This window comes from Rhinolophus hipposideros, assembly GCF_964194185.1.
Source record: "Rhinolophus hipposideros genome assembly, chromosome: 1".
NCBI classification, from domain to species: domain Eukaryota; kingdom Metazoa; phylum Chordata; class Mammalia; order Chiroptera; family Rhinolophidae; genus Rhinolophus; species Rhinolophus hipposideros.
This window is the reverse complement of record NC_138047.1, coordinates 16,679,224-16,694,148: the sequence shown is the minus strand read 5'-3', so window position 1 is coordinate 16,694,148 and position 14,925 is coordinate 16,679,224. Positions and strand designations below refer to the sequence as shown.

At 35.5% G+C, this 14,925-nt stretch overlaps 1 protein-coding gene across 2 annotated transcripts in view; it reads left to right on the top strand.

Moving 5' to 3' along the window:
• PLXDC2 (plexin domain containing 2) overlaps window positions 1-14,925 on the top strand; it is a 393,562-nt gene that overhangs the window by 288,647 nt on the left and 89,990 nt on the right. For both annotated transcript variants that reach the window (XM_081040277.1, XM_081040276.1), the window contains one exon: window positions 4,757-4,856. In XM_081040277.1, coding sequence (XP_080896403.1) covers window positions 4,757-4,856 — 100 coding nt within the window. The remainder of the gene's footprint in view (window positions 1-4,756; window positions 4,857-14,925) is intronic.

Sequence of the window (14,925 nt, the reverse complement as noted above, 5' to 3'; positions counted from 1 at the left end):
ACACAGTAGTATAATGCCCATTAAGAAAAGGAATTTATATGTTGATATTGAATGTGGCATAGAAATTACTAAATAAACTATATCAGAGTTTCATATGTGTGGCGAGCCAGCCGCCACGAGTCGAACAGTACCTGAAAGGGGGAGTGGGAATGAAAAAAGAGACACACACACAAATGATGATGCGGCCGGTCTTCAGTGATCCTGAAGCGCCTGATTTAATCACCTTCACCAATATATACCCTATGGGTACGTGCAGTTTAACAATCACATGGGTGCATTACCTCACAGAAAATAAATTTTTAACTTTTACACAGAAACTACAGAATCATCACAAAGTTTCCCAGACATAATTATCATATGAAAGAGACTACCATATGTCCTGATAGCCACCAGTTATCTGTGTCCAGGAAACCGGCCAGTCCCACCTCATTCCTCAGCAACTTGCAAACACTCTCAAGGTTCTTTGCAGAGATAATGCCTTAGGAGCCGAAACAAGTTAACTATATACTAGCCAGCTCACAAGATTCCTGAGAAACAAGAAATCATGGCTCCCCACATCTCCCCCTTTTTTATTTTATAGAAGCAAAAAATCCATACAGCAAAAAAGCAGGGTGACGGCGCCTGGCTTAGGCGTCTCAGGATAACCTTATCAACTTGCCCGTCATCGGTGCCCGTGTTGTGCAATACAAGCCCTGTCTTAGGTGTTGAAAGGCTCCTTAAGACTTACCCGTCTTTGGCTAACCCGTCCCATTAAGCACAGGGGGGAGAGGGAATCAAGGCCTTGTCTTAAGTTCCAGCTGATAAATGTCAGCTCGCAACTCTAGCATTTGATTAATGAAATGCTTAATGAGGATGGGAAGTAGGCACAGAATCACACAGACACAGATGCCCAACATAAGAAAAATCAAAATAGAATGAGTGAGATTTGGCATAGAAGGCATAACATTCTTAAGAACATCAATAAATTCTGAAGCAGCCTGGGCAGCATCAAATTTCAATGGCTCAGCTTCTCTTTCCCGTTTTCTCTTCTCTGATGCTCTCTGTCTCGCCGTCTCTCTCTTCCTCTCTCTCTCTATGGCCCTCCTCACTTTCTCTCTTCTTTCTATTTTGACTTTCTTTTTCCTTCTATAATTTCTTTCTAATATCTGCAAGCTTTTTTCTGCATACCAAGGACCAGAAATATTAACAGGAAGCATAACAAATGAAGGTTGCTTAAGTACCATAACTTGAGTTCCCAGCGGTACCCAGGAGACACAATTTGCAAGAGAACAATTATTGCAAGATACATGAAACTGATTTTCTATAAAATTTACATTAACATTTCCAATCAATAATGCATAAGGAGAAGGAACACAAGCAGATACATTAACAATTTTAGTAATAGTAGACCAGTCTCTAGTTTCATCTTTTAAAACAGTCACAGGAGTACAAGGAGTACCCGATTTACAAAACTCAACCATTTGAACAACCTCATCCATTACTCCCATCAGTTTCCACAAAGCGCTTTGTTGATACTGCGCATCAGAAATCCAAAGTCCAGCAATCAAGTCCCGAGCCCATCCTGGCTGATTACTCCTTGACCAGTCAATAATATATCTGTCCGTTCCAGGAACGTCATAACGAAAAGAAACATTGCCAGGACAGTCTTTCCATGGAACAGTCTCCGTGTTAAATTTCAGTCTCTTATTTTCATGTGTCCATCAGCTCCAGTATCTAAAAGCCCTTGAAAACTCTTTCCATTTATTTTAAGTTGTAAAACCGGCCGATCTCTTTTTATTTCCTGAACCCAATAAGCATCAGAAGAACCAAATCCTTGATCTCCACGTTTCTGATCTTGCCTAATTTTTCCTACTTTAATACGAGGCAAAACAATCAGCTGAGCAATGCGAGTTCCTGCAGGTATAGCTGAGATATTTAAAGGTGAATGAGTCATGATTTTAATTTCTCCAGTAAAATCCTCATCAATAACTCCTGGGGAAGCCTGAATTCCTTTTAAAGTAGTACTGCTTCTTCCTAATAATAAACCTACAGTTTTAGGTGGTAAAGGCCCAAAAACCCCTGTGGGTAAAGTTTGCTTTCTTGAGCTACGGCCACTACTGGGGGATATTTTCCCCTATCAACTTTAGCTGCAGCCTCTTCCAAGCCTTCTTGATCTTGCATATCTAAATCTTCCCGCTGTTCATCTGGCAATTCCTGACTAGCAAGCTCTTTATTATGCATAGGAGCTTTACCATGCATGGGAGCTCCCTCCCCCTCCTCTCCTTCCTCCAGAGAGGTGGTAGATACAGGAAGCTCCGCATTCCCTGCCTGTTTTACTTTTTCTAGCTTATAGCCTTCATGTCTAAGATTTAGACAGTCCCTGATTAATGCCCATAGCCCGAATGTTTCTACCGGGACCCGCTGAGGTCCGTGGGCAGTATAATAATCCTGCACTCGCTCTCCAACTTTCTCCCAGGTTTCCAGGCTGACGGTACCTTCATCTGGAAACTGCGGGCAAACTTTTTTTACAAATTCTAAAAATTTATCTAACTGTTCTCTGCTCAGCCTGCTGCCACGGGCGGCGAGTAATTTCTTAAGTCCTCTAACATAAAGGTCCTTGCTGCTAGCGTGACCCATCTCTTTTCCCTAACCTCGGCTCTTCTTTCACTCAATGAAAACAAGCAGATGCTCGGCTGGCCATGCCTCTCGCGAGACTATATCTGTCTTAGCTAAGGCGTTTCGGTATAATTCCCCGAACAGGCAGACCGAAGTCTGATCGCCGTTATGCCATATGACAGAACCGGAACCTCAGTATCGAGCCCAAGCAAGCTCCGTAACACGAAGTCGTGGAGCTATCACTCACTCACACACTCATTCGACCGAGGGGGCTGTGCCTCACTCACCGTGCATCCAATGAAATAGCTCCTCTTTGCGAGCCGGGCCCTAGCCACACGGTGTTCCTCACTGTTACCCCCGTATTCAGGTCCCTGTTCGGGCGCCAAGTGTGGCGAGCCAGCCGCCACGAGTCGAACAGTACCTGAAAGGGGGAGTGGGAATGAAAAAAGAGACACACACACAAATGATGATGCAGCCGGTCTTCAGTGATCCTGAAGCGCCTGATTTAGTCACCTTCACCAATATATACCCTATGGGTACGTGCAGTTTAACAATCACATGGGTGCATTACCTCACAGAAAATAAATTTTTAACTTTTACACAGAAACTACAGAATCATCACAAAGTTCCCCAGACATAATTATCATAGGAAAGAGACTACCAAATGTCCTGATAGCCACCAGTTATCTGTGTCCGGGAAACCGGCCAGTCCCACCTCATTCCTCAGCAACTTGCAAACACTCTCAAGGTTCTTTGCAGAGATAATGCCTTAGGAGCCGAAACAAGTTAACTATATACTAGCCAGCTCACAAGATTCCTGAGAAACAAGAAATCATGGCTCCCCACACATATGGTAAATGAATTTTTAAGGACTGAAATTATGATTTTGTTTTATTTGTTTTGTTTTTTTATCTATTTGTTTTATTTGTTTTGATGTAAAATTGGAAACACCTTAACCTTGTTTAAGAAGGACTGATTTAGTACGTAAAGGGAAAATGTCATCTTCTTTTTGCATGTTTCAAGATAATTTCAGAAATTTCAGAAACATTAAAATTTCCTCTTAATTGGTCAATTCCAACAGAATAGCCTTTTTACAATTTCATGATGTTGTGGGCAAAAATAAGCATTACATCTTCTCTCCAACTTATTTTTCTTCCTTCTTATTGCTGTGCTGTTTGTTATGGTTTATATTACTGTGTGTGATCTAATATGTTCCTTAATGAATTACCCACAGATGGCCCACAGTCTGTTTATTCTACCTAAAGATTTGTTGGTGCATTTATCCTTCCCTTTTTGTTTCTTCTTCCTTTGTTTATTGAAGATGATTTCATGCCCATTTTTATTTTTATAAAAATAGTAATAAAAAAGATAGTAATCGTATTTCCGATGGCTCCTCTAAGTCTAGAAAAAATGGACTCCAAGAGTTGGTCTCATTTTTGATTATTGTACCATGTTTAATACAGTCTCAAAATGTGCTAATTTCTTAAACTGTAAATATTAGAAATGTCTGTCATATTCAGATTTTGGTTCCATGGAGGTTCAAATTTAGGAAGTATGAACTTGAGATGACCCATAATAAATCACAAGTTTTCCATATGAGTTAGAACCAGAATAGTGAAGTTTGACATCCATTCACAATTGCCAAATATCACTACATAGTAATCAACAATGATATTGTTAAAATATAGCAGTGCAGTCATTTGTATTTTTCTAGGATTTATATGTATAAGGCCATGTATAAACAAGGATTTTTTTAAACTATGAAAATAAATATGTAATTGTCTTTTAGGAAAACAAATAGTGCAAGAAGAATTTTTATTCCTGAATAAAACTAAATGCATTCATGGTGTACGTGTATGTCTGATAAGTTTTCAGGATCCAGCATCAGTTAGATTCTCTGGGAATCTCTTGCTTTCATCATCAAATATCCATCTATAGGACCAGGAGCTATCTTGTTACTTTGACCCATCGAATAGCATTAAATGGATGTTATTTTAGGTAGTGTGTGTCTTTCTTTTCAAATATTCACTGCTCTTTCTCTCTAGTTCTTCATCCCCATCGTCTGATTTTATCCATTAAACAAGATGATCACACTCCCCACCCCCACCACTGAGTAAAAATAAAATCCAACACTTAACCATCTGCTTTTTTTCTTTTTCAGATTCCTGTCTTGGTCACACAAATAAGTTCGACCAATCACCCAGTGAAAGTGGGGCTGTCTGATGCATTTGTCGTTGTCCACAGGATCCAACAAATTCCCAGTATGTATAAGAAGGGTAACGCAAAGTCTGAGCCTGCTGTGGGGATAAATTTAAAGGAGATTGATCTGGGCAGATGTTAACTCTTTGAACAATAGAATCACAGATAATTCCTGCTTCTTAGTTATATCGTTTGGTTTATAACGTTTACTAAGGTTTGCTCTCTCTCTGTTACTCTTGAACTAATAATTTAGGTAAAGTTAAATAGCCAAAGCAAGAGTGTGTATTTTGGATTCTTTGGGACAGTTAGTTTAGTTATGCAGATCTGTTTCTTTTATTAATAAGAAGAGGGACATAAAAGAGATATTATTTGCCTGATAGGTGTAGGATGTTTTTGTTTGTTTATTTAGTTCAAATACATTTATCAGCAAAAGAGCAGTTTTGGTCCATTTTATGTTTAACGTACTTATATAAAACTGCTTGAGAGTTTAAAGTAATATGAAATAAAAAGTATAAATTAAGGTACATAAAAATATTGGTAGAATTATACTTACCAGAGAAGATATGTGTTTTCATTGTTTAAATCATTTTTGTCCTACCTCGTCTAGTTTACATGTGTAGAATAAAACATATGTGCTGCTCTGAACAGCTGTTGATTATATTAGAAATTCAAAATGTAACTGCTACTTGTATTAGTCTGATCATGTAAATAGCTTTCAAATCGTTTGAAAGCATCTGTTTTTTAAACCTCCTCTCTTTCAAGAACAGTTCTAAGGGATGCTTGGATGTGTTAATACTGAAAATGTCCATTTGTTCATGTTCTAAATGTGCTTATTTAAAGCAAGAGGTGATAGTAAAATACACATCACAATTAGGCCATTTCTTTCCCTTTTGTTCAAAGTTCTTTTTAGTCATAATTTTATCATAGTGGTAGATAATTTGTCACATACATATGTTGTTTGATCTTGGCTTGAGCTAATTCTGTTTAATTATGTCATCTCTAAAATATCGAAAGTAAGTGGAGTGGAGATTATTTAGACTTTTCAGAGCTATGGATTGGCTGGAAACATTATAAGGATTTTCTTACAACTATGGTTTAGAGTGACATTCATATGTGGCAGTTCTTCTCAGGGAAGAACATGAATCATGGTGGTTTCTCCACCTTAGCTGAGAACTTGTGGTAGGTAATATTCAAGGAAACTATCAAATCAAAGCAGATTTTCCAAAAGCAAAATTGTTCTGTGAACAAACCAAGGATGTATTCGCAAATGTAGGCAACATAGACATTCCGACTGAACTCTTAAATAAGAAGCTGAGTACTGGGAAAACCAACATGGACTCCTGTGGGAGGAAGAAAGTTCTCACATTCTTCCTTTCAAAGGTGTGAAATACTTGTTTGTGGGTGCTTTTCATCCCAGAAAGAATTTTAGCAGAAGGCCTCTTGGTCCTTACTGATGTTCTGATATATTATTATTCTGAGGAAAAGACCTTCCAAAGAACAAAAGAATTGTTTCACAAATTTATTTTAATATTCAAATATTGTGTGAGAACTTAGACATGATAAAATTGTCCTTAAATAAATTATTAAATTGTCCCAAAATGAGACTTCGAATCCCTTGTTTTATTGTAATAGGGTAACCATTATGTTTTTTGGGGAAAATACCCTTTCCAAATGTAAATTTCATTGAATAACTTGGCAAAATTCACATGAATTTTGAGAACAGATTATGTCTAAAGTCTGGGACTCAGCAATTATCTAAAAAAATTACTCAAGCTTCCAGTTCAGGGAAAACTTCTCTCAGGCAAGCTAATGCTGGAATAATATTCACATTTCTGTTGATCTTCACTGTTCCATCCTGAGAAAATTAGCCAAGAAGGAATGGAAGTTCTGAATTTCTAATCTACTCATCCCTGTCATTAGATTGGACCTATTTCAGCAAGGACTTTGGAATTGATACATTCTACTTAAAAATCATTTGGGGAAGAGAAAAAATTTAAATCTCCTTAAAATCTGTTCCCACATTTATATAATATAACAGTGTCTGTTACATGAGCTTCTGTATAAGAGATATGGTTGCATTGTAGTCTCAGCAAGAAAAAAAATAGTGTATTTATTTACTCCAGAGATTAGGCTAACCCAAAATTAGCATAATACAAATTATACGTGTATTATTTTTCCAGAGAAAAATAAGATGATTCCTAGAGATCGGGATGTTACTTATTTGTGCAGTCAGAATTTAGAGAACTATATAAGTCTTTTTCAAAAATGCATTTCCTTTTTTAACAGCCCCCATTATTAGGGGTCATCCTCATAGGGAATTTAAATCGTTCATCTCTGTTACCCTTTTTTCTTCTCCTGAGTGAATTTAGGGAAAAACTGATCATTATCCTAAGTAATAGGTGGTTTGCTTTCTTCTGTATTCCATGGTGCATTACGTAGGACCCTGTTCTCATAAGATCAATTTTCTGTTCTTTTAATCATTTTGGTTACATGGGATATAGAACCCAGATCCTTGGCTTAATCTAGCCATGGCAACATGAGAATACTAGCTACAATCTTGAGAATAATTTTTCCCAGTGGGACTACATTTGCTACACCATTCTTATCAGATTTGGTGAAAGTTTGGTAAAGCTTTCGAAAAGCTGTCAGGCAAGTTTGATTTATTTAGTATGAAGATTTCTCCCCACCCCTTCATCATAACATCAACAACAAGACACTTGTTTTTCAGTTTTTAAAAGCTTCCAAATGGCAAATTATTTCAATGTAACTTCCAAGCATCGTTTATTAAGGTAGCCTTTATCTTTCCAAAAAGATCAGGTGATCTGATAGTTTAAAATATCAAAGTGAATTCAGGCATTGTTAGTAAGTTGGTAAGTAGTTCTAAGGTTACAAGGGAAATTCCTTTGCTCCTTCAAAAAAAAGAAATGAAAATAGTCTATAGTGAAATTAAACCTTGTATTTAAAAAAATAAATAAAATGAAAGATAAAAATTAGTTAAAAGTTTATGAAGTATAAGGGCTATTGTCGTGTGGATACTTGTCATGAGACCTGAAGCATTTTACTTAATTCCTGTAAGTTTCTTTAGCTACAAAATGACCGTCTTAGTACCTAAGATGCAATGTGTATATAGCATGTAGTAACAGGCACAAAGTAAGATTTTTTCATCATCAACAACATCATAACTTTAAAAAGACAGTGATACTTAGATGTCCACATCCAAGCCAAGTACTCATGGAGTGGAGGCACAGGGGATTTCCACTGAAATCCCATCTCGACACCCTTACTCTGAGACTCACTCTTTCTGACTATGACATTGTTTTTTTAACGTCTTGTCTGTCTGTGTGCACCTATGTTTCTGCATTACCTTCTGTTTTTCATAAAATATTTCGTAGAACTTGAGAGACAGACAGAGCCACAGAGATCAGCTGATTTAATCCCCACAGCTACAGATATGAAAAACAGGTCTGCATACAATGACTTTGGTTATTCATTGCAGGAATATATGTTAAAAACATTCCTGTGATTGATCATAAGCATACTGCATGTTAATTCAGAGGAACTTGTAAAACAACAGAAAACACAAAGAAGAAAATTTAAATTGCTAAATCTACTGCAAAGAAATAGCAATGTTTTTATATATCTGCACCCAATCTTTTGTGTATAATACAGATACATACAAACACACCCAAATTGAGAAAGTTGACATTGTGCTATAATTATTTTTGCCAACCTCTGTTTCCCATTATATATACAACACATTTTTTTTTCTACACTGCTAAGTACCTGTCTGACATGTGGTCATGAATAGCTGCAACAAATTCCTTTGTTTCATAATTTATGTAACCCGTCTCTGCACTGGTTTGTCAAGTAGTTTGGTTTTCACAATAATTATCAGTGAAACGGTGCTGAACTTCCTTTTTTAAAAATTTTTACACATCTTTGATTCTTACTAATGAATATGTAGCCATTATTCAATGGCTTTTATACATACTTTGGCCAATTGTTCTCAATAAAGATTGTACCAGTTTGCTCCCCCACCAGCGTTATATTACATACTATTTCCCCAATGCTATCAGACATGATTATCATTTTTTAAACTTCACAAATTTGATAAGCAGAACATGTATTTCATTGTTCCTCTAATAGTCTTTTGATTACCAGAAAGTTTTAACATTGTCATATATTCACAGGCCATATGTAGTTTTCCATGATTTCTTGTTCAACAGCTCCCTTAAGTAATTCTTTCTCCGCCTCGGCTTATGTCCATCCAAAGCCTTTGATACAGTGTGCAGAGTTCCTCCTGGGTAAACGTACAGTTCTCATTAGTCCCATTCATGCTTGTTTGTTTCTCTCACCTCCAATTTAATGTTTTGAATTTCAATGTTAATCTCTTGGGTGCCGACCTTCCCCATCAAGCCTCACCTTTTCTCCACCCTCTGAGCTTAATGAGCATAACATTTCCAACAAGAAACCCAGAAAATCTACTCATGCCTTCAGGGCAGGCTCTGTCGTTTTGGTAATGGGAAGGGTACTGTAGCACACACATGCAGAATTCTTCTACCAGAAACCAATCCTGAAAGCAGCTGTCCTAACCGGAAAATAGTTCTACTGCAAATTAAAATAATGACGTTTTCTGAATCCCTTAGACGACTCGACTTGATTCTTCTGAGCAGCAGTACATCACCTTGTTCTTCTTTAACGTCAGTCCCTTTCTCTTCAGCATCTGCTGTTTTAAATTTTTTGGTGGTGTTCATGCTACAGTGTGCCTTTGCTTTGTTGGTTATTATTATTCACAACTCAATAAAAAATTGGCATTTTACACTATAAAACTGATAACTAATTTGGAGAACAAACATATTTTTAAAATACTTAAAGGTTCAGCAAACTCTTTGAGAAACATTGTATATAGTTGGCATATATGATCTCTATATAGGTTACAGATTAGGCAGTAGTTTTTCAAAAAACTTGACCAAAATTGTTGACCAAAATTCCTTGACCAGGAAAAAAAAAAAATACCTTAACACACAAAAACAGAGGTTTGCTTTTTCTATGCAAAATGTTTTAAGCTTTAATTCTCAAAAAAAATAATAGCGTAGACCAGTGCTGTTCAATAGAACTTTCTACTCTGATGAAATGTTCTAAATCTGAACTGTCCAGTATGGTCTCACTAGTTACATGTGGCTACTATACACTTGTAATGTGGCTAGTGAGGTGGGGAATTTAATTTTTGATGGATTTAATTAATTAATTTTAATGTAAAGAGATACATATGACCAACAGTTACTATATTGGGCAGGGTGGTAATAGACCATATACACATATTTAAATAAAACATTAAATTTCGAGTATAATATTTACATAAATACATTTTTTACTTCACCTCTGCCTTTTGGAAGGCCTTTAGATATGATTAAACAATACATTTTAGCTATGATTAAATTAGATATGATTAAATATTATCAATATGATTAAATAATACATTTTTAAATATAAGCATTCCATTATAACTCCAAAATCATTCCATGATTTTCTCCATAGAAAACAATTTGTAGTTTTGATTTGGTGGTAGGACACATCTATTATAATTACTTAGCAACTATAATAAAATAAAATAAAAACATGTTGACCCACTATGGAAAAAATGTATAATCTTGCAAAAACTTGAAGCATTTTTTCGTAGCAGTTTAACCCAATTAAAGCTCTTTCACAAGAACTGAGTCTTGCTTGTTATTTTCAAAGTTATCAGGGTCTTTTCATTCCTGTAAGGACAGATCAGTCTACAAATCCCTCAGTGCATTATGTTGCCTTACCTTCTCTCTTCTCAAGATGGAAAGCACTTCAAAATCATTCCTTTTATAGAAGATAAGATTGCCTTTCTTTACAGCACAGCTTCATTAGGTGCTTCGGTTCTCAAGTATCCACTAGGTCACTCAACGCTCAATGAAAGGAAAAAGAAATAAATATGATATTTTCCCCATCAAATATTCTTTTATAATAAAACTTTTCCAGGATTGAAAATAATATGCAAAGTGATATTTTATTGTTAAAAATAGATATATTCCTAATATAACCTATTTGATTGACTCTGACTCAGTTTTTCAAAAGAAACAAAAATTTAGGAGTTTTCTGGATATTGGAAATCACTAATTAGTTCATGTTCACATATTAGAGATTTCTTTTTAGAGTTTCTATGAACAAAAGAGAATTCCTTCGTGAACTTGTGGTTAAATTGTTTCTAGTCATTCATTGTTTCTAGTCATTCATTCATTGACTTTTTATCCTATAGCAATCTCAGATAAAGTACATTTTTACCAATTTAGAGATATTTTTCTCAATTTATTTAATAATATCTGAATTATTTTATTTTTAATGTAAAATCCTAAAAGTCACAGAATGGACTTTAATACAGTATTAAAAATTCAAGACATTTCAACATTCATTTATTTGGTAAACACCTAAAGTGAATTTTTCCATCAAGTTCTATTTGCTTTTTTTGTTTTAAATTATGACCTCAGACATTAGATTTTCCACTTTTCTCTTTCATGTTTGCCTTCAAATTTATACCTCCCCTTGCCTGAAGTATTTCTTACTTTTTCCCTATTACATAATGATTATTTCTATTTTAACTTACGCTTCCCTACTACACAGAGAATATTTCTATTTTTAGCTAATACTGGTTGCCTTCATTTAAAACGTGCCCACCTGTCAATTTTTCCAGTTGACTTTTGCTATAGGAAGTTTTGTTTCTTGAAAATGCATGTTTTTTTTCCTCACAGAAGTACCAAACATTTGAGTGTTTTAGCACAAAAAGCATTTCAAAGCTTGATTTAAAAGAAAGAAATCTGACTGCATTTCACACAATGTGATTTAATAAAGTCACAATACTCTTTTCTCTCAGAAAAATAAAAAATAATGACATTGCAAATGTACATTACAAAGTCTCCCCATAAGTCTCAGGAGTAAAGAGATGTGTTCTTCTGATGGAGGTGCCATGTTCAGAGAACAGTCCTTGGGCCAGTGGGAACCATGACGTTAGTCAGGCCTGCAGTCCACGTGGACCATTTACTGTCCTGACGCTTCTTCAGCAACTGATTACTGAAGGAATTGAGGAAATGCATCTTGTTTAAACCATTAGTAAATATTTGTGGAGGGAGGAGAAAAGTGAGGGTTGTTTTTAGATCAAGTTTCTGATTTTAGGTCACATAACCTGTGACATGTGGCCATTTAGGTTTTAGCAGTGTCCTGGATCTCTATAAGCAGAGAGGGAATGATAAAAGGAAAATTGAAGAGAATCATCTTAGTACCCCATAGTCACCTAAATTTTATGTTGCCTTATCCAATGCGGAATTACATTATTATTGAATAGAATTAGAACTATAGAGGGAATAAAAAAAAAGTTTGAAGCAAAAGCATCTTTTATTTGTAGATGCTGTCTTTATGTAGCAACCCCAATTAGCTAATTCTGTTAATGCATTGGATTTTTTGGGTGAAAAGCTTATAACTGCTGTTAATAGTGCTGTGAATAATAACTTTTTTCTGAAGAGTCTCTTTTTTTTTTCCCTGAGTTTCATGTTTGGGATGACCTTGTAGTTGTGCAACATATGCTGTTTACATTAAAGCGTATTCAGTGAGTGGTACTGTGTGGTGGGCGCAGCTGGAAATAGAAAAGAAAATAAGAAATAATCATTTGGGTCAGTCATTAAACATTGGTTACACATAAATAAGGAAATATTAGCAAACCATTTATATGACAATATAGACAGGATATTTAAATGTTTACACAGATATGAGTCCATCAGTTTAGGAAATTACTCATACATTCTCTATGTAAATGTTAGCTTTCAAGACAGGCAAATAAACTACATCATGACTATCATGCCACAGGGTACTCATTAAATTGTTTATTTTGGTTGTAGTGAATATTGAGTGGAGAGGATTCCGGGGGCTTCTACATGATCACTCTGTCCATCCTAGAGATATTGCTCAGAATTTCTAAAACATGCAGTTCAGTAGTTGCATTTTGAATCATATTATCTGAAGATTTTGACTGAACTTTATTCTCTACGTGTTAGTCTGCTCAGAGATTTAATTTCTTTTTCTTTTTCTTTATTTTCAATTTTTAAAAACCTCTAATGGGCATGATAGTTGAACTTGGTTTTGTAAAATTGTCAGAAAACAGTTGAAGCTGTATCACCATTGGTAAAACTGAATGTTTGGTACAACATTATCTTTTTCTGACTTTCTAGAGAAGATACATGCGCTAACTGCATTTCTAGAATCACATGACAGCTTCTAGTACTTACTGGCAGGAGCTACCAGTAAATAGGTTCCTAATTACTTGTTGTTGACAGGAACGTCTCTGAAATACAACAGCAATGACCACTTGGAAGCTGTTATTAATTGGCAGGTCATCAAATAAAAATTATCCCCATTAATTCTGGTTTTGTTCAATCTCCTCCCAGTAATGGGAAGTATCTGAGCAGGTGATAGAACTAGCACTGCAAAAATGGTCACTCTCTCCCTTGTCCCCAATTACATGACTGGTAATTAACTGGCAGAGGTTTCACAGTCCTTATGTCAGTAGTTTGAGCTTTGCAAAGCATAATATGGAATATAAAGATAACTAGTATTTTAAGCACTTCTTAGTATAGTAGATACTGTGCAAATTTCAATATGAAGAAAACTCAAATCCCCCATCCCAGTGATCTCAAGACAAAGTCATGTTAGTTTTTTATTTGTGAGAACTAAATCATTTAGCAAAATGTATGGCAAAGTGGTATATAGGAACACATCCTGTTTAGAAAAAGGCAGAAACTGAGTAATCTTTTCATATGCCTTGAAAGTAAAAAAAAAACAAAAAACAAAAAACACGTGATTCATGTGCCTCATGAAATCTTACTAAATACAATGAAGTCAGCATTCTCTCTAATATTTGATAAATGTTATGCTCTAACAAGTATATGTGCATCTTTCATGTACACCAAAAAGAAATTAATTGGATTAGGGTCCTAAACAGTGCTTTCCAATTTCATAAACCTGAAGATATAGTCAATGCGTGGCTCTAGAGCAACTCCTAGCTCCAAAAGAGTTCATTTTGGGCCATTCCCTCCCTCTTCCTCTTCCTGAGTAGAATTTCATGGTGAATAATCAGAAATGGGTAGAAGAATATGAATGGAGAAAAGGAGAGGTGTGTGTAGGTTGTAAGTAGATGTTTGACTTCCTTCGTGGATGTTTAAGTATCTTGTATTTCCTGATCACTTTTACTAAAAGCGAGCTCAACTATCTTCTGGGCCACAATATTCTTGCTTCATGCCCCAGAGGAGATCATTGTTGGTTCTATTGACTTTATTCAAGATTTAACTTCCTCTAAGATAAGATGGGAGACAAATGCCTAGAAGCCGGATTTCAGGGCCTCAGTGTGACTTCAGGGAGTTTAGAGCTTTAGGAATTAGATCATGATATGCAGCTTATAAACAGTATGATCTATGGTTGCTAGATTGAAGTTAGGCAAAAATTATATCTGACATTTATTAAATACTTACAATGTGAAATGCCTTGTTCTAAGTAATTTTCATTTATTATCACATTTTAATCCTCAAAACAACTTGGTGATATAAGTACTATTATCTCTAGGCTATAGATGGGGAAACCGAGGCCAGAGAGGCTCACAAAGGATCCCGAGGTCATACAGATAGATACCAAGTAGCAACACTGGGATTTGAACAAGACACGCTGTTCAAGAGGGTGTGTTATTAACCACTATGACATACGACTTCCCAAGATTGGATACCATGCTATTTAAAAAATAACTTACAGTTTCCCAAATAATTCCTGACAGATATGATAATATTCAAGAAAAGGATTCCTGTCATTATAAGCATTCCAAGAGCTAAATAAAATGCTGATAACATAACTTTTCCATTGACATTTACCAAACTCAGGCAGGTACATTAGAATAAGGTTCAGGTGTTTTATTAAAAGGGAATTTTAAATGTATTTTATCAAGTTTTCTTTTGTTATAAAATATGTTTACTTATATGTATTTGATTTTTAATTTTTAATAATTCTTATCAAAGTCTCCATGTAGCCTATTTGTCAGGGACACTGCTGGATTTGCTGATGAATTATTAT